This window comes from Dendrobium catenatum, unplaced genomic scaffold, assembly GCF_001605985.2.
Source record: "Dendrobium catenatum unplaced genomic scaffold, ASM160598v2 fragScaff_scaffold_390, whole genome shotgun sequence".
NCBI classification, from domain to species: Eukaryota; Viridiplantae; Streptophyta; class Magnoliopsida; order Asparagales; family Orchidaceae; genus Dendrobium; species Dendrobium catenatum.
The window spans coordinates 5350752-5370349 of NW_021318852.1; the positions used below are offsets into that span (position 1 = coordinate 5350752).

At 34.5% G+C, this 19598-nt stretch overlaps 2 protein-coding genes across 2 annotated transcripts in view; one reads left to right on the forward strand and one right to left on the reverse strand.

Moving 5' to 3' along the window:
- The window catches only part of LOC110097541 (histone-lysine N-methyltransferase ASHH2), a 66811-nt gene extending 56114 nt beyond the window's left edge, over window positions 1-10697 (forward strand). Inside the window, exons 17-18 of the mRNA XM_020823974.2 lie at window positions 2781-2826; window positions 9200-10697. Coding sequence (XP_020679633.1) covers window positions 2781-2826; window positions 9200-10249 — 1096 coding nt within the window. The 3' untranslated portion in view covers window positions 10250-10697. The remainder of the gene's footprint in view (window positions 1-2780; window positions 2827-9199) is intronic.
- A 3613-nt stretch (window positions 10698-14310) lies between these two features.
- On the reverse strand, window positions 14311-18461 carry LOC110097594 (probable serine/threonine-protein kinase PBL5). Its single transcript, XM_020824073.2, has 11 exons — window positions 18129-18461; window positions 17925-18025; window positions 17691-17812; window positions 17489-17595; window positions 16745-17404; window positions 16241-16489; window positions 15986-16155; window positions 15803-15891; window positions 15555-15702; window positions 15043-15192; window positions 14311-14960 (listed from the first exon to the last, which is right to left on the reverse strand). The coding sequence occupies exons 1-11, from the start codon at window positions 18268-18270 to the stop codon at window positions 14694-14696; spliced, it is 2205 nt and encodes a 734-aa protein (XP_020679732.1). The 5' UTR covers window positions 18271-18461; the 3' UTR covers window positions 14311-14693.
- Between the last annotated feature and the right edge of the window lie 1137 nt (window positions 18462-19598).

The window sequence follows — 19598 nt, forward strand, 5'->3', positions numbered from 1 at the left end:
TCTTCTGTTAGCCAGAGCATCATAAATAACTGATAACTAATTTGTCTCTTCTGTTAGCTAAGTGCACTACTATTAGTGAACATATATTAATAGTCAGTCTAATTATAAATTAATTAATAAAGAATGCATTATTAACCACCCTAATCAATAATATATTTAAGGAATCATCTCCACTAAATATTATGTTCGAAATATTTTAATTGAATATCTTAATATTAATTAATTCATAATTATAGATGGAATCTTGAATTAATTTTATTTATCAAATGCTTAATGGATTTTTGTAATTGATTTATTATCCTTGAATTAATTATTAGTTGGCCTAGCTAATATCAGATTGGTTTTATTATACTCTGGTTATCCTGATTAATTCTTAATTATTAATTTATAAATAGCATAGTTTTGTGTATTAATTACTTATCCCAGTTTTATATAGTTATCTTGTAGTTGTGACTCATCAATTAATTTATCCATCATATAGTAATAACTAGTTAATATATTAAAATTTGTAATATTAAATATTTAATCTATAATTAAAAATGAACATTGCATTATTAGCTTAAATAATTCTTAATTTATCTTACTCAATTTTTTTAATTACTTACAAAAAAGAGTAGATTTGACTAATTCCTATTATCAATTCTTTCTTAAGTTTTTTTTATTATTGATTAGTATATGACTATTTAAATGGCATATCTCTAGTTCGATAGTTTTTTAAATAATTTCTCTTATTTGCATTCTTTCCTAATCATCCTAATTAATTATCTTTAGCATTAATTAGTACAAATTTTTTAAGCAATTAACTAGCTAGCATGCAATTAAATAAGCTTATAATGAATGACTCATTACTTAGCTTAATTAATTACCATATGTTATAGTTAAAAACCTAATTAGTCCAATTAATTAGCATAAATTGATGTCTTAATTGGTAAAATTTGTAATTTCCCTTATAAATTTGTAAATCAATTAATAAGAATAAAATATTTTTTTATTAATTGAACTAATTTAATTTATTAATTTACTAAGATTGCCTATTTAACTAAATTTATCACTCTTTCAATTAGTTGACATAATTTATCGATACCTGATTTTAATTTCTTTCGTTGTCATTTTATCAGATCTGAACTCTTAGTTAATCTAATAATTAAATACTTTTTAACGTGTCACTTAATCAGAATAACGAAAGATTAAATATATAAATATATAACCTTTTTTATGTTAAATTCTAGGGTCTGCTTGGGATGACTGCAACATTTTATAATGTTGGTTGTGAGTTGTTGGAGGGAAAACAATTTAGTTACTATGGTTGCAAAAAACAGCTCTTCACTATAAAAATTTCTAAAAAACGGTAGCCAAACGAAATTGTGATTGTTCTATGAAAAACAAAGCAATGAGAAAGCAGTCCCAAACATACCCTTAGTTAACCTATAAATCCAATGCTTTTGGAGTAGTATAACTTTCGGTATTGAGAGTACACAGATAGCTTTAATTGATCAAAGAGGTTTTATGGATAAACGTCAAGATCTTTTGAGGACAAAGTTCCAAGTTGCTTTTCAATAGTAGTTTAGATTTTTTTGTTACATTTTGTTTAGGCTAAAATAATTTCAGATGAGCTTTGATTCATTAATGAAAAGAGCCTGAAACTATTACAGCAGGCTATGGTTAAAAGCAAAACTGTCAAAAGGTGATTCTGATGGATGGACAGAAATCAAGATGATTTAAATTTCCTTGTTAATTTGTTCAGCATCCACTTGTTATATTACTTAAAACAAAAAACATGGGTACATCATAATATGGTTTGGGCATTTCAGTAGAACCATATAAATTCATGATTCTCTTAGTTGTTAATCAGTTTTCTTTTCAGAGCTCATCCGTGCTTAATTTTGCCACAGTAAGATGATCTTTTTGTGCATTGTTTCTCGAGAATTATATTATGCGTGTTGGAACAGTACAGTTCTTTGTAGTATGTGGCTATTAGTATACCATAATCATGTTCATAGCCTTACCCGAATTGTTCAGAGTGCTTTATGATTCCTCATTTGTTCATATGTTTTGTATTCTAAATAAAAGCTTTTCTATTGATCTAAAAAAAAAATTATTTTGTGCTAAAAGTGGTGTCAGTTTTATCTTTATGAAAGTCCTTTTTTGGGCTTTGTGCAACTTTTATCTGCATAACCTTTGGTATTTGTTTTATTTATTGTATAATTAGTGTATCTTCGTCAAATCTCACATTTATTTTTCACAACCCTCACTTAAGTAGAGGCTACTCTCATTGTTTCTCAATTGTTTATCATTTTTTTAACCTTTTTAGTATTACCAGATATCGATATTGTTTAAATGACGCCCAGTTCATTTGCATTTTATCATGTTTACCATCTTGATTTAACTTAAGTAATTACGCCCTAATAAATATCCACGTTTTTTTTTGTTTAATTGATCAAAGCACTTGAATCTAACACACTGGAAGTGTTGCCATCATTATTTCTTTTGTATAATAGTCTATTTGCATCGATATCTCTACCATTCTGTGCTTTGCACCTTCGTGCCACCAAGGATAACATTTCTTGTGCTTATCATATTAATTTTGTTATCATATACTATCATGATCTCTTTCCTGTTTAGGTTCACTGTCTTCTTATTGACTCTGTGAAGATGCATTCTTGTTTTAATTTTTTTTCAGCAGTGATAGTTATTACTTGTTATCTTCAATGATCTTTAATTTGACTGTTTTCAATAAATGACTGAATTTTTTACTTTGTTGGTTAAAATTTTTTATGCAGCTTCAAGGAATCAATGTTAAAGCTGATGAAGCATAGGGACTCTCAGGTAACAAATGATTTACTGATCTCTTCCACGATTCTTCCTCATCCTTGAAAAAGTTGTGGATGACCAATCCTCCTGCTCGTTGTCTCTTTTAAAAGTTCAATTTCTTTGGATTGTATGAATTTTTTATAATTTATGGCACTAAATTTCCTGAATCCATCATTAACTAGATATTCTTTGATTGGCACAAGCTTTCCATGTGCTATGCTATTCCGAATCATGAAATTATGGAGATTTTTTGTTAAGAGAAAAGCTCTTTATACCCGTTAAAGTTAACAGCTTTGAACACTATTTCAATGTACATTTCCTAGAATGATGTGAGGCAGCATCCCTGACTATTTGTACATCATGCTCATCTTATCTATAATATTTTGCATGAGAAAATGCATCAACTTTATGGTTTAAAGCATTGTGTTTTGCTAAACATTTTTGCATTGATATTTTATTGTGACTTTGATTAATACTTGATTGCAAATACATTATTATTTTTATAAACTCCAATATATGCATTGTGATTCTTTAACTACTATGCTACCTAAGCATTATTTTGGTGTGTGGATCCCAATTTAACTATTAACTACTTTTCTTTGTCATGTTTAGGCTTTGAAAGATTAAAAAGAACAATATAAGATTGTGGACTCTGGAGGTTGATTCAAACTATTATAAACTATTACCTAAACAATTATGAGTCTTTCATATTACTACTTTGAAGGTTATACTTATTATCGTAGAGAGCGAACTCTCAATTAAGGCTACTAGCAAGACTCTCCATAGGTTTATGTTGCGTTTGCTTTTTTGTTTCATTCGACCTTTTACAGAAATTGAGCATTTACTTTCTGCTCTTTTTGCTTAGTAGTAATTGTTGTGTTTTTTTTTTTTTGGGGGGGGGGGGGGGGGTTGGTAGGTTGAGAATCAACCCAATATGAGTAAAAGATTTTTTTTGGTTGCCTGCGTTTCTTTGTTTTTGGGGACCTCGTAGGATTATGACTAAAGCTCACTAACGGGTTAGCTCTAGGTCGATATATGCTAACTGACAATTTTTTTCCTCACTATAAATCTATGGCTTTTGGAGAACATAATGTCATTGAAGTTGGGTGACTTTTGCCATACCGGGGGAAGGATTCCATTATCCCAAACAAGTCATGGACCCTACTTTTTCATTGAAAGTAGTCAAACCAATCTGATTGGAGGATCTTTGTGTTTAGCAATGGGTCGCTCTGTCTATGAGGATCTCATAGGTTTATGATTGAATCTTGCTAAGGGGCTAGCTTTAGGTCAATGTATGCTAATAGACAGTAGTTTGCCATATTAAAATGCATTGCTAATGGGGAACATATTGGGATTTTCCCTTGAATATATAATAATGTCATCGTAGCCAGACTAACCACCCAATTAGATGGCATGTATAACATTTTTTGCTGATGTAGAATTTTGAATTGGTTTACTTAATTGCATTAATAAAATACTTAGGTTGAGCTTGAATTTGGCGCTTAGCGAGCTTAGTGTGGGTGGGGGTAGAGGGGTAGTTGCTCTGTGCAGGAAATAACAATATTTATTATTTATATTTTATGCTTTTCTGTAATATTTCTAGTATATGTGCATATTTTTATTATTTTTTATATTTTTAGTGTCTTGATAATTTAAGGAATTGGAGTTGGTGGAGTTTGTGCATTGATTATTGTGGCTTCCTTCAACAATACATGTCAATAGTGTATGATATTGCCTGGAGCATGTCTAGGTGCACCCTTGCATGGTATTTGCATTGCAAGACGTAGTATTATGTAGCATTTTGTGCTATTTATGAACTTCACGCAAAATGCATTGCCCTTGCGGCATGCATTTTCCTTTCTCTAATTTATTGCTTAGAATTAATAACAATGTTATTTAATTATATTTATTAGGGTTTTCCTAGGATAAGTCACTCACGTACGCACCTACTCCGACCCGAGTTTAAGGCTTCAAAGTTAGCATTTTGGTTGTGGCTTTGAATTGGAAATTGCTTCAACTCAAGTTGGCACTCTTAATGACATCGCTTTTTCGCATGATGGTTGCTACTCTTTCCTTGCTCTCAAGCGGAAGTCTTACTGTCGAATCCTCTTTGTCTGTCAGTCTTGTCATCACCTTGTGCGGAAGAAAGCAAAATCTTTTCCTTCCTGCAAGTCCTCTTATATATTATTTACGAAAGAAATAAAGAACATTTTCAGATGCTTTTCAGGTCTTTGACAAATCAAATTTAGTTATTTTATATGTGCAGACATCATCATGATATCTTGAATGCTAGATATCAGGATGGACAAGTTACTCTTAATTTCCCTTCATCTAAAGGCATAACTGCACAATTTAGAACAGAGCAACTTGAATTACATGCCTTTCCCCATTTTTCTTGACATTTTGCCATTGTGTAAAGCTTTGCTTTCACTGAAAATCATGTTTTGGAGGAATAGAAGCAAAATTGCCTTTACATGCATACAAACTTATTTATTTTCCTTCTATGGGTTGTTCGGTTGACCGAAAAAAAAAAAATGTAGTGTAAAAGGAATGAAGTTTATGCATACAAACTAATTTATTTTCTTTCTATGGGTTGTTCGGTTGACCGAAAAAAAAATGTAGTGTAAAAGGAATGAAGTTTATGCATACAAACTAATTTATTTTCTTTCTATGGGTTGTTCGGTTGGTTGAAAATGAAATGCAGTGTAAAAGGAATGAAGTATAAAATGAATAATTTGAAGTTGTTTAGATAAGTGTAAAGTAAATGCAAGTGAATGTTTTTTTTTTTTTTTTTTTGAAGTAAAGTGGATGTGGAATCTAAATATGGTGGTGGCGGCGGTGGCCAACAACAGGTGGTGGTGTGGCGGTGGTGATAGCGTCATTGGTGGCCGGTGGAGGAAGCTTGCGACATGTGGCAGCTGTAAGCAATGGGTGGTGGCGGCGGTCAAGCGAGCTTGATGTAAATTGTTCTCGCTCAAAATTGGGCGAGTTCAGTTTACCTCAAAAATGAATTAAAATGGTTTACAATATTTGTACTTTACTTTGCATTCCTTTTTCATTCAACCAAACTCCAATATTTTCAAATCCCTTGCATTTGAAATACTTTCTTCCCACGTAACTTCAAACCAAACAACCCTTCAGTAACTTATTCCTTTACAACCATAATTTTTCTTAACATCGGGTGTGCCTATAAATTTATTTTTTTTCATTGGTATGATATTTTTATTTTTCAACGTCGTTGTCTTTCATAATTTTTCTTATATATTTAGCTCCATGTTTATCCGTATTTTTTAATATTTTTTGCTATGTTTGAAGTAGCACATGCTACTCAATGTATTATGGGCCATGGTTCATGAAATATTTGCATTATGGTGTGTTATTCACCATTGGCAAGTATGCCTTGAGTTGAGATTTGTTGTTTGGGTTTGTAGGCCTTACAATCATTGGTGTATGCCAGTGTCGATATTAGATTCTAGCATTGGAGAATTAGTTTTGGGATAATGTTGGGATAGGTATCTCCTTCGGTTGAGATTTGAATTGTCGGCACGATCCTTTTATTGAGAGAGGAGCAAATGTCGATACTGAGGACTATTTTAGTTTACAATATTAATCCAATCATATGCTACTTGAACTATTAAGAATCATCTTTAATCTATGCCATTGAATCTTGTTGTAATGGAAGACAAAATACTAGCTTGGGTAATAAACTTACCGATAGGTGCCTCCTACTTGGTCATCTTTTAGCTTACTGGTCATGAAGGGTTGTCAACACCATCACATTGGACTTATGATCAAACTTATGCTTACTCGATCTTCGTACTGATGAGTTTATAGTTATTTTCTATCTTTGGCTTTTTGCCTTTACTAAATGAAGTGTCGCGGATGTTGCATTCTTGCTTTCTTGGCTTTAAAAGATTTGGGTGATTTTGGGAGATCTACCGTCTAGGTCTTGGTGATGTAGGCTTTATAGGATTTTTATGATAAAGATAACAACTTGTTTGGTTTTCCCTTAGGTTGGTACTGAAAGGTTTATTTGGGTGCTGGTGAAACTGATAGTTAGGGTTTTGACTAAACTAGTGTTGAAACTTCTGGGCTATTAAAATGGCAGGTTTTGCTTAGAAGAAAATGGGGAGAGACTCTAAAGCAAATGTCTAAGATGTTAGGAAACTAATGGTGGCGTTTTATAAATTTTTTATCAATGATTACAGAGTTATGATATTTTTTATTCGATTGTTTACAACAATAAATTGTTCTCTATATTGATATTTTAGCTAAGATATCTTAGGGTTATTGGGGAGTTTAGGCCTCATAAGGTTATGAGAGATGTTGGGAAATATTTTGGAGAGTTTTGAAGGGTTTTGATTTATTTTAGAGTTATGGGTGGCTAGACTTGATGTTATATAGAGGAGATGAGAATAATGTTGGGTAAAAGGAGAAATAAAGGTGAGAAAAGATTCGGAAGACTCACCAATATTTTAGAGGATTAGCCACCAAGCTTCACCATAAAGTAGAGCAGCTACTAAACTTTTCATATGAAATTTGTGCAAGTAAAAATAATTTTGACTCAATGGATCAGAAAGTACAAAGCAAGACCCTATTTGTAGGTTTTTTTTAAACTTAAACAATTTTAGAAAGCCTTAAAAGACAATAAAACACTACTATATTGACTTGGAACTTGTCGTAATACAAAAATAAATTAAATAAGTAAATTTAAAGTCTCAAAACATATGAAAATTCGGATTGGCCAAATAAAACAAGTAGAGTGGTCATGAAATTTTTTCTTTCTTGCTGGTGAACCCATCTATCCATAAGGGATCTAAAAATTAAACTTCTTAATTATTCTTCCTTTATTTGAAAGAGATTATGGGTTATCCATGTGCTTATATTAAGTGTCATGCATGATGAATGACTTAAATCGTTATCTAGGGCTTTGTATTGTGATCTGTCCTTGACCTTTATCTTGTTGCTGAATTTCTTAGTCTCAAACATCTGACGTTTATTGGGTGTTGATTTAATAGTCCATTGGATTATCATTAGAATGATGATCCCTTTTGGTGCTTGACTTTTAAAATTTGTGGTATAGATTGATATTTACCTTTTGGTGCTTGACTTTTAAAATTTGTGGTATAGATTGATATTTAATTATTTATCAATATAATCATGTTTGATATTGTAGAAGGGCTATTTGAACATTTGGCTGTGGAGACGTAGTTAATTTTGGGTTCTCATCTAATTAGAATTTGGATTTTGTCGCACCCATCATCTGGGAGCAAAGATGTGTTGTGTTTTGTTTGTGGAGGTGACACTTCGATTTGAGGGTTCTGGTCAGGTAGAATCTTTCTCTTATCATGCCGATCATCTGGATGGGAAAAGATTGTCCACATGTGTTTTGTGAGTTTAATACATAGTGATCCATATAGGATTTGGTTAGGGGTAAGATCTTATTGGAGGAGAATTTGTGTAATGGTAGAATCCACTGAAGATTGACATAATTTATTTTTAATGGTGTAAGGGCAGTCTAGTTGTGGATTTAATTTTGGTAGAATACACTAGAGAATAAGTCAAGGGCAAACTTAACTTTGCAGTGACATGGGGTAATATTAATGGAGTTTAGCATGAAGAAGTTGGGGATTGAAATATGACTACTTTGTTAAGGATAGATCATTATTGAACTCTAAAATGACTCATGAGGAGACCGGCTGTTGGTCAGTTTGGGAGACTATACTCGTGATCATTTTTGCTTTGAATATAGTATTGATGGTCGAAGAGTGGATAGTTTTTAACTTTAAGGTCCCTCGAGTATCCCGTTAAATTACCTCAGTTTGGTGGTTATAATTAGATGTAGTTTCCATCAATTTTCCCAATTACGGCGATATAAATTGAAGTTTTCAGATTCATATGGTCTTGTTAAGCAATTATATTTAATTGCAGCTTAACTGTTCAGCGACCAGTTTGGGTTTCAAAATGTTGGTCTTAGTGAATCCTTCTAGCGAGAAGTCTTATTCTATTGTTGTTAGCTTTTTATACCATTAGCTTTGCAGCCTTTAAATTTGTTCCTTTGACAATATCTTCAGGTCATGTTTTTATTAAAAGATAACTGTACAATGGAAGCTACCTTTTGAACAGAAGATTACATTCGATACTATGGTAGTGTGATAATTGCTTCCAGCACTCATTCTTCCAGTTATTTGGAGTATGTGACTTTGAAGTTGCTGAAATTAAATTAAAAAGTCTGCAGTTATAATATGATGTGTTGTTCGTTTCTTGCCAAATTCTATTGGTTCCAACTGATATTTTGTGCTGCCGAAGTTATATTTTTAGGCGTTTTTGTTTCTGATTTAGTTAACATTAACAATTGATTTGTCTGGACTTATATTTGTAATTCCAGGTTCTTCACATTGCACGAAACTTTGCAGACCAATGGATACCTCGTAATTTTAGTAGGGTGGAGCCTTCTGAGAAAGATGGTAAGCATATATGTACTAAGTATCCCCGCCATAATTGGTGTCCGACATCAAAAATCCATTCGTGGCATGAGCATGGAAAGCAAGAATCTAGTTCGATAGTTAGTGGTAGTGCAGCAAATTGCCTGCCTTCATCTGAAGTAGATATGCAAAGAGAAGCTTTTCCTCTTCCTACTCAACAGGCGTCCAGCTCTGCATCCTTCACTGACAATAGTCCAATAGAAAGGACAAGATCTCGAAAACGTAAAAGCAGATGGGACCAGCCAGCAGATGCCACTATTCCTGTTGGACAGGCTTATGAATGCTTAACTGATCAGCCTATGCTTAGTATTATGAAGCACATGAGGCCTTCACAACTTGAGCCTCTTCCTGATATTGATGTTTCAAAGCAAAAATCAGAGGCACAGACTAAAGGAAACAACTCTTCTGATGTTATCGCTGTTCAGGAGTCCTTACAGCAAAATAGTGATGATGATGATGAAATGCCGCCTGGGTTTGAGTCTCCCTGCATAGATGAATGCCCTCAGCTAGCTAGCTCAGCTACTAACATGACAGGAGATGTGGTGATTGGGCATCCGCTGGAGAGATATCTTCCATACTTAACTGTTTCTTATGGCATGCCAATTGACCTGATGCATCAGCTGGGAATCCCTGAAACTGAAGTCAGCACTCAGTTCGATCCATCTTGGAAAATTGCACCTGCTATTCCTTTCAAACCTTTCCCTCCCCTGCCTTCATATCCTCGACAAGAGCCCTGTACATCAAACACATGGAACACATCTTTTAATGAAAATATTAATACTCCGACCAAGGCAAAAGGCCTACAAGAAAAAATTTTTCAATCTAGAAATGAAAGAGCAAGGTTTCCTAAATATGGTAATGGGAGAAGGTTCTTCAAACCTCAGCAGTGGAATAACCAAAGGTCTCAAAGATGCGGGTCCCGTTGGTCCCAGAGAGGGAATGCTTTCAGTTGAAAGGTATATGCAGGAACAGAGAAATGGTTTTAGATTTTAGGAAATTCTAGGACAGTTGTTGGTGGCGATTTCAATCTTCCAGTCGGTGTAAATACTGATGGTATTCACTCCACTTGGCCAACAAAATACCTGAACTTGAGATTCGATTATTTGAAACAAAAAGGAGTAAAAGCGGCAAATAGGTGATCCTCTACTAATTGTTATTTCTTTACAGGTCCATATATTATAATCGAAGTTCTCATTTTTCGTTGCAAATAAATAACTTTTTTTTTAGTTTATGTCAAATTTATTCCACGATATTTGAATTTAATTTAACAGCTAGTTGTAGTTCATCTCGTAAGGTCTTTTTCTTTTTTTAGGGTGGAGCATGATATTAAAAAAATTTCGTTAGTTTTGTAAGCCGCACAAGTAAAACGGGTGTAAAGTATTCAATTATAGGCATTTTACATGGTTTATTTTTAAATGATTGGTTTTAAGTAAAACAAAATCTTAATGTATTTGAAGCACTTATAAATCCTGGTCTCATGTAATTCAAAGGCATCATTATTGGCATCTTCTTATTGCATCTTTTGTATATTTTCCCCTTGCTTTTCCATGTCCATCCCCACCTTGTAAACTGGTGGAATGGCTGATCTATGTTATCCAAATTCAGGCCTGAACCCAAATTTTTGTTTGTAGACCTCACCAGTGAACATTTCCTCTCTAATGCTTTGTTTGAGACAATTTTTTATTGATTTTCAAAAAAGCTTTCTAGTATAAATATTTTTAGTTTAAAAATTTTTATACTAAAAAATTGCTTTAAGATGTAGTAAGAAATCCATCAGGCTTCATTTGAGACAGTTTTTTGGATGCATGCTAAAATATTTTTTTAGTATAAAAATTTCTTGAATTAGAATTTTTTTTTAAAAAAAAGTTGTTTTAGAAAGCAATAAAAATTCCTAAATGAAACTTAAGTCAGCAATTTTCTGTGTTCTCTAATTATTTTCATGTTCTTTTTTAGTCCCTAGTTCTTCTGCCTTCTACTTACCTCTCTCGAGTTCTATTTTTCTATTTTTTGCAACAGTGTCTCCGGATGGTTATGTCAAATCTGCCACTGGTTTTTGGTTTAATTTGCATTTAAATGATAATCTTATCACTTTATTTTTGTAAAGTATCACTTTTATTCATGGCATTTATTTTTCTCAGAATTTTAAAATACAATTGGTCTATGTACACACCCTACTATCCTTCTGATAATTTGTTTTTTGTTAACCCTGCAATGTAAAGTTTGATGCGGTTTTTCCTTCTTTTTTCCTCTAATTTTTATCGTTGATCTTAATATCAACTGTCAGATTTTTTTTTTTTACGACCTTTTAATTAAGGATTCTCATTTGGGATGCCCTTTTTATTGCTTTTTAAAGTGGCTTTATATTATAAAAATTTCAATTTTTGTATTGAAAAGTCGCTTTAAGACACAGCTCACCTTGTCTTGTTGGTTGAGAGCTTAGGCTTCCAACTAAGAGGTCATGGGTTCGAGTCTTTGTGTATGCTTTGTGTGTGTGAGTTTGCCTTAAATGGCCTAAATGTCCCAAAAAAAAAAAAGTCGCTTTAATAAGCAATAAAAAAAATCATCCCAAACGAAAACCTAAATTTTATTTTTAGCTGGCCCTACAATCAAACCCAAATACAGACGTTTCAATGGCATGCAAAAACATGATTACTGTTTCTTTTAAATGTAGTTGTGGACAATATTCTTTTAATTTAATAAAAAAATATTCTATTAATTATCTAGCAAATTTCTCTTGTTCATAGTTTAAGCATAAGGAATTTTAGGTGGGAATATCTTCCTAAATTTAGTCTGATTGTATTTCTAGGAAAAAATACTGATCAAATCTGTGAGAGACATTCTCCCAGAAAGATATGATATTTTTGTTATTAACAAGTGGATTACGGATGACTTGTTATCATACCATGCTTAGAAGTTGATAATGTAATCTACATTTAAAATTTTCTTTGTTGTATAGTTATTTTCTATTATTTTGATGGAACTTCGGGCAATGCAAAACTGAAACTTTTATTTAGGTTTGTATTTGATATTCGATTGGTTTGAACTACTTTCTGCTTAACAGGTTTTGCTAATGATTTTAACGGATCACTTGATGTATTATGTTGGATTGAGGAGTGGTTCCTTTCAGTACTTTCCCCTTTTTTTTTTGGTACTGTTAATCAGTTTCTTTTGTATCCAGTTACATAAAAGATTTTGATTTTCAGGGTTGGCATTTATCTTACCTTATTACAGAAACCAGTAACAATAATAGTTCATTTCTAAGACTGAACATGACCCTTGCTTGATGATTATTTGTGTTTTATTTTATTTGAAATCTAAATTTAAGTATTTTACCATCAAAGACAATGAGTTTTATATATTTGTGTTTTAACGCATACTCGTACTGTGATTAAAAAAAGATAAGTTCTCATCCCAAATAATCTATTAATGAACAATATGGTGAAGTGTTAAGCTCTCATAAGCTTCAGTACTTGATTTTCATAGTAATAAAATTAATGTGGAAGCACTGATGAGTTTGAACACTGAACAAATAACTTCTGACAAATCAAACTTTTGATGATTGGTCTATTGTAAAAATTATGGGAAGGTGCACCATCTTTTGAATGAGTTTGATAGCAAGAGGAGATCAGAACAACCATCTTGTTCTCATTTGGGTTTAGGCTTATTTGACCAATTTGAGGGGTCATCAAAGCTCAAATCATATTTTTGGTCAGGCATTATTTCATGCGAAATCAGTCAAATTCATCTTTGGGTCTTTTTGATCAACTTATGGTCAATACCTTGCATGAAAAGTTGTATGTCATTAAACTATAGACTTTTTGTATCAATTAAATGTATTTGTGACATAATATACCCCACATCTTAAAGCTAGTGCTTGATCCTTTACATAATATACAAGCCTTCTGCAAATGTGATTAACTTTTTGCTATTTTCAACTTAAAAACTCATTTACCTGCTCTTAAATAAATAATTTTTTAAAAAAAAGTAATATTTAATTTCACTTATTTCAAATGTAAAAAAGAAAAAAACTAACTTAATTTTTAAAGCACCTCTCAAATTTAAAATTCATGATAAATTTTAGGTACATCTAATTAAATAATAAATCCTATTCATTTTTAAGGTTTGATAATGACATAGTAACCAAATAGGCCTTACCTTAATAAGACCTATGCCTTTCAAGTTTTTTTTTGGGACAATTAGGCTATTTAAGATAAACTCACACACAATGCATACACATAGAATGGAATCCTGAACATTTTAATTGGAAGCTTAAGCTCTCAACCAATAGGCCAAAGAGAGTTATCCATCCTTTCAAGTTTTCAATTCGTTACTTCAGAAGCTCCTAAAATATATATATATATATCAGCTTTTTCAACTTGTTTCTAGTCTGCATAACTTTCTGCATCTTTTTCAGAGCTGCCAACTACTTTCCATGCCTTATCCTTAATAAATCATCAAATGCTTTTTTTTTCATGCTTTTAGATACCTTTTTCAACTACCAATTCACTTTTTTTTTTCTTTAATACTGAGGGCCCTAAAAAATAAATAATATATATATATATATATTGTAAATAGAAGCCCCTCTCATATTTCTAACAATTTCAGTAATTTCTTGCTCTTAGAGCCTCTACTTCTTTTCTTCTCCATGAGGTCTGCAACCTCTCTGTAATGGTGCTTTCCAACATTTTGCAGTTGAATGCTTGTCTGTAAAGTACATGTGAAATTATTATATGGGAAAAACTAAATTGTTTAAATTACTAATAATTATAATTTTCTTATATTTACTACATATTCTAATATATCTAATTATAAAAAAAAAATATTTTTCACAACAAAAAATACTGTAAAGCACCGAAAAGAAAATATATAGCTAAATAGATTTATAACTGTTTTTTGAACAAAAAAAAAGATATCGTCAATAGACCATAAATCTCTATGAAACAAGATTTTGAAAATAACTCCTCAGACCATGCAATTTAATACCCCTAAACATACAGAACAGACAAAAAAGAAATGTAAAATAACTTATCTTAGTCTCAATTAAACTCTCATTTTTCTTTACAATTAGTTAAGTTCTGCTTGAAAGCTGAACTTTAATTACAAATAGTTAAGAGAACCATTTGAGCTGCTCTCCTTTGAACACGCCAATACACTAATCTCCCTTTAATTTCAAGCCCTTCGGCTGAAAAAAAAATATAAGAGGATTAATTAATTAATTAATTAAAAACTAAGCAGAATTAACCTCATGGAATAAAAATTCCAGTGGGATTAAGGAGGGGGGCACATCAAACAACCTCTCACCTCCTAAATCCCATTACAATTCAGCTAAACCAAATATATAATTATATCAAGAACTAACTATACAATATCACACCCTCTCCTCCATTTATAATGGAGTCAAAAGCTTGATGAACGGCCACATCTTGCTTTCAAGTAGTCTTCTAAAGAGCTATTTGAAGTTAGGAAATTAGCCGACTGATCTGTGCTGCTTGTGGAGAGTTCATCGTCTTCTTCCATATCAAGAAGTGCAAGATTAATGTGTGATTGAATGTTTGAATGCAGGAGTACAGACTCATCGTCCGACTCCTCGGAAGCCATTGAAGCTCTCAGCTCTGATCTCGCCCACTCTATCACTTCAGTTTCACCCTTCAGAAGCTTCAGAACCTGCGATTTGGTGGCGGCTATTATGCTTTATCTTAGGAAGAAAGTTTTCAAATAAAAGAAATTATTCTAGATCCTCTCTTACAAGAGCTGCAGAAGGTCTAGAGTGAGAAGCTTGGCTGATGCAGAGAGAAGCAGCAAGGCACATCCTTTCCATCTCATCAATGTTATAATTATTTCCCAGTGATGGATCCACCACTTGATCAAAATTTTCCACTAGAAGAATGGGCTTTGCCTGTCACCAAAGCTCTATCCCATAAATCTTAAATCTTAAAACAAATAGTCAAACAAACAAACTTATTAGAATTTAGAAAGCTTTAATCATCGAATTAACTAGCCTTAAATCCTGAAAACGGTTTGCCAAATAGATGTTGAATAGGTGGTGATGATATATATCTCATATAAATACTGACTAAGGCTTTCGTTTGGGACGACTTTTTTTTATTGTTTCTTAAAGCGATTTTCTAATAAGAAATTATAAATTCTATACTAGAATAAAAAACCGCTTTAAAAAGCAGAAAAAAGTCGTCTCAAACAAAGTCTAAATTATGCAACAAACAGCAAAGAACCCGTTGGTATCTGTAATAAGAGACTTACCCACATGACCAGACTCTCCTCGCCCTTCGGTCGGCTTGTACAAACCGGCTTCCTTCCTGAGAGAAGCTCAAGAAGAACAACCCCAAAAGCATAAATATCAATCTTTGCATCTACTTTACCATACATGAAGTATTCTGGAGCAAGGTACCTGCAAGGAGATGACCAGCAATATCTGCTTAAGCAAATATGTCCAAGAAGATTAATAGAAAAATAGACGCAACAATAAACCTGTAATATAAGCATCATACCCAAATGTGCCTGCCAAATCACTACAATCTGTGTTTTTACTGGATTGTCTTGATGAGGATGACCACTGAGCCAGACCAAAATCAGATATCTAAGGCAAGCCAATAGAAGCAATTTAAGTCATGATTTTCCGAGAAATCTAAAGAGAATAGTAACTCTCAATGGAAAGGCAAAAATTACAATACCTGTGGCTCAAAATCATCAGATAATAGGATGTTTGATGACTTTATATCCCTATGGATCACAGGCTCCCTGCTGCTATCATTGTGTAAATAATCCAGACCTTCTGCAACGCCGATCGCAATCTTAAATCTGTCAGCCCAGCTAATAAGATCAATCTTGTCTCCCTTGATCCCTATATTGGCAGACATGAATAAGCATACAAGATTTCTATAAAAAGGATGGAAATTTTTTTATTTTTCAAGTATGTATGTGCCTACCATGAAGGTTATCATCTAAGCTACCCCTTGATAAGAAATCATAAACTAAGACAAGGTGGTGGTTCTCAACACAAAACCCATACAGGGAGAGGATGTTCCTGTGATGCAAATTGGTAATAATCTCAATTTCTGAAATGAAATCATCCATCAAGTTGTCCGAACATCTCAGAGCTTTGAATGCAAGCTCCTTCCCATCAGTTAGGCTACCCTTGTAAACCTTGCAGGTCCCTCCCTTCCCAATGATATTGGCTGCATTGTTTTCAAGATTTGCATAAGAATTTATATGTAAATACATAAAATAAATGAGAATTTAGTGAGGACACCGGACACAGCTTAACGTACAGAGGCGAATCAGGTGCAGCCACGTCATCCAGTACCGAGCTCGATACCGAGCAGTTCGGTACCGAGTAGGGGTGACGTGGTGCTTTTTCATTGGGTTCTAGACGGTGTTCAACGTCCGCACAGAATAATTCATTGTAGTAATGAGGGTGGAAAAGGGCAAACCGAGATTAAAGTTGGACGTCGCCTGCAAGAGTTCCTTGTAGCTAAACAGCCTGCAAACAGATGAATAATTCTGTAGAAGAGATAGCAACTCCTTAGGGAGCTCCTCAAACACTGTGGCTGGGCTCAAAGGAGCCATGACATCCACCTCCTCATCAAAACCAGATTTAACAGAGACATCAGACTTCACCCGCCGATGATCGGTATGAACCATGGATGATGAATAATACCGGCTTGGAAGCCGCATTACCCATTTAACAACTGAAGCTTTAGACTTCACATGTGATAAAATCATCTTCTGGTTCAGAACAGTTCTTCTAAGGAGAAGCCAGCCAGGTCTTCTATCAGCTGATTCCTGAGTCGCCATTGATGAACAGCCCACAGAGCTCTCATGCTCGTTAACTGGATCTACATCCAACGCCATCTCCTCAGATTCAGACGAAGTGTGATCCTTAATTTCATCAACTCTAGATTCATCATTGCCCAAGGAATCATCGAAAGTCGAGGTAGTTTTACTAGAATTTCCATCCTTGATATCAAAACTTGAAATTTCGCCAGATTCAGTAAGCTGGCAAGAGATAGAAGGGCTTGTGCTTTCCGAACTCATATCATCCAACTTTATAGAATCGCATTTTTGCAGAAGCTCGTGTGTCAACTTGCTTCCTGTTACCAAAAAAATGCAATTTTGAAGCTTTTCTACCTAACCTAAGTGAAGAATTTCAGAGAAAATTTAATTAAAAATCAAACCTGCGGCATCTTTCTCGTATATGATCTTCCCATTGTTTACAGCCAGCACCAAGCAACCGCGAGAAAGCTTCTTCGCGCAGTACTTGGCAATAGAGACGGATGAAGAACTGCAAATTTCAGCCAAAGAATTTCAATTAAAAAAAAAGGAAAAGGAAAAGAATTAAGAAAAAAAAAAGGAAATCAAATGGGCGGATGACTTTACCCTATAATATTACTGCTCTTGGTGGCTCCAAGAATGAGCTTGGAGGCTGAAACAGAGCTCGCCTCCCGAACCAACGTCTTCCGGATGGAAGAACCCCGGCATAACTTCATCTTGAGTTCGATCTAAACGAAGAAAATTACCAAAACAAAAGAAAATTTTTAAATCCCGGCTAAAAAAGAAAAAAAAAATCAAATCTCAATAGAGGATAAAAAGCCAAAAATTCGAAAATCAAACCTGCTTCAGGTTACAGAAACCCTCATAAACAGCCAGCACGGACTCGAAATGCTTGATAAGCGAAATCAAAGAAGAGGGATTCCAATCTGCATCCGCCAGCACTGCAACCAAAAAATTCGCCGCCAAGTTCAGATTTTTCCAGAACCAAAACAACCACGAATATGAAAACCTAACTTTTTTTTTTCCATAGATCAATCTAATTACCGGCGGGAAGAACATGCATCGCGATTACCCGATCACCAGCTCCCGCAACCTTCACGAGAGACCAAGTTAAAAGTTCCCTTCCTCTGGCATCCATCTTCATTCCCACTATCAACGTCTTCCCCACCTCTTCCTCCCCCGCCATCTTCTTCCCTCCGTTTCTCCCTCTCTTCTTTCCTGTTTTCTACTCAACACTCAGTGGATAGAGAAGGGAAGTGGAGCGGTCGCGTTAGGTTTCTCCCTTCTTCTTCTTCTTCGCCGTAATAATGGCGTTTGCTTTCTCCTTCGCTTTCAAGTTATCAGCTTTTTATTCACGTGAATGGATACCAATCTTCAAATTTCATCATACGCCGATGACAGAATTTTAATAAGATTCAAAATTAAAATAATTCGTCAGTACGCATACGCATATATCTAAAGTTGCATATCTCTTGTCGTATTATATGTTCTTCAAACTCGAATTATGTTTTTTATTTGAAATATAAAAATTATCATCAAAATTCCTTTTTTAATTGCAGTTCGAGTGAACTTTGTGGAATTTTTCTCGACTGTTTGTTTGGTTGAAATTCTCCCTTAAAAGCATATTATCTGATCTTTTCAAATTCCATTTGGCTGTAATTTTCAATTAGATCTGATTGTGAATATGTGAAGCGTCGGTTGCTTCCACACTAGGGTGCAACCGAGTCAAGCCCCTCGCGAGCCAGCTCGGACTCGACTCGGTACAGGCTCGACGAGTCGAGCTTATCGAGCTCGAACACAATTTCGAGCTCGAACGCTTATCGAGTTCGAGCTCGATCAGCTCTCAAACCCGACTCGTCGGCTCGACGAGTAGCTTGACTGACGGGAACAAGTTCGCGATGGAGGGACGTGCTCGGGACAATGACAAAAGTGTTCGGGTCTTCGGGACGACGATGAGGGAGCTCGAAAGTGGACACTAGACGCGACGACAAACTCAGGCGGACAGATCTCAATAGTCAAGCTCGAGACGATGACGAACGAGCTCGGGATGTCGACAACAGCGGAGCTTGATTATGGACGGTGAAGCTCGGAATGAACGCGACGACGACAAGCTCGGACAGACGATTCTCGACGGCGGTGCTCGGGACGACGACGAACAAGCTCAGGATGATGACAATGGCGGAGCTCAGATTGGACAGCGGAGCTCAGAACGAATGCAGCCATGGATGGATGAATCTTGACGGCGGTGCTCGAGACAACGACGATCGAGCTCAGGATGACGATAATGGCGAAGCTCGAATCTGGATAGCGGAGCTCGGAATGAACGCAGCCATGGACGGACCTCAGGATGGCAGTGTATGAGACGATGGCAAAACTCGGCATGAGTTGCTCGATTTTGAGCTCGACAAGCCGCTCGATATGAGACGAGTCGAGCTCGAGCTCGGATTTTGAGCTCGACTCGAGTTCAAGCTCAAGCTCGAGCTCGGTATCTGGCAGTCGAGCTCGGCTTGAACT

Excerpts from the sequence above, each read along its gene's own strand:
- LOC110097594 (XM_020824073.2), bottom strand. The coding sequence starts at position 18,270 with ATGGCGGGGGAGGAAGAGGTGGGGAAGACGTTGATAGTGGGAATGAAG. Across the intron at positions 16,156-16,240 it reads CTTAGATGATAACCTTCATG|GGATCAAGGGAGACAAGATT; the intron begins GTAGGCACATAC and ends CTGCCAATATAG. Across the intron at positions 15,703-15,802 it reads GATTTGGCAGGCACATTTGG|GTACCTTGCTCCAGAATACT; the intron begins GTATGATGCTTA and ends ATCTCCTTGCAG.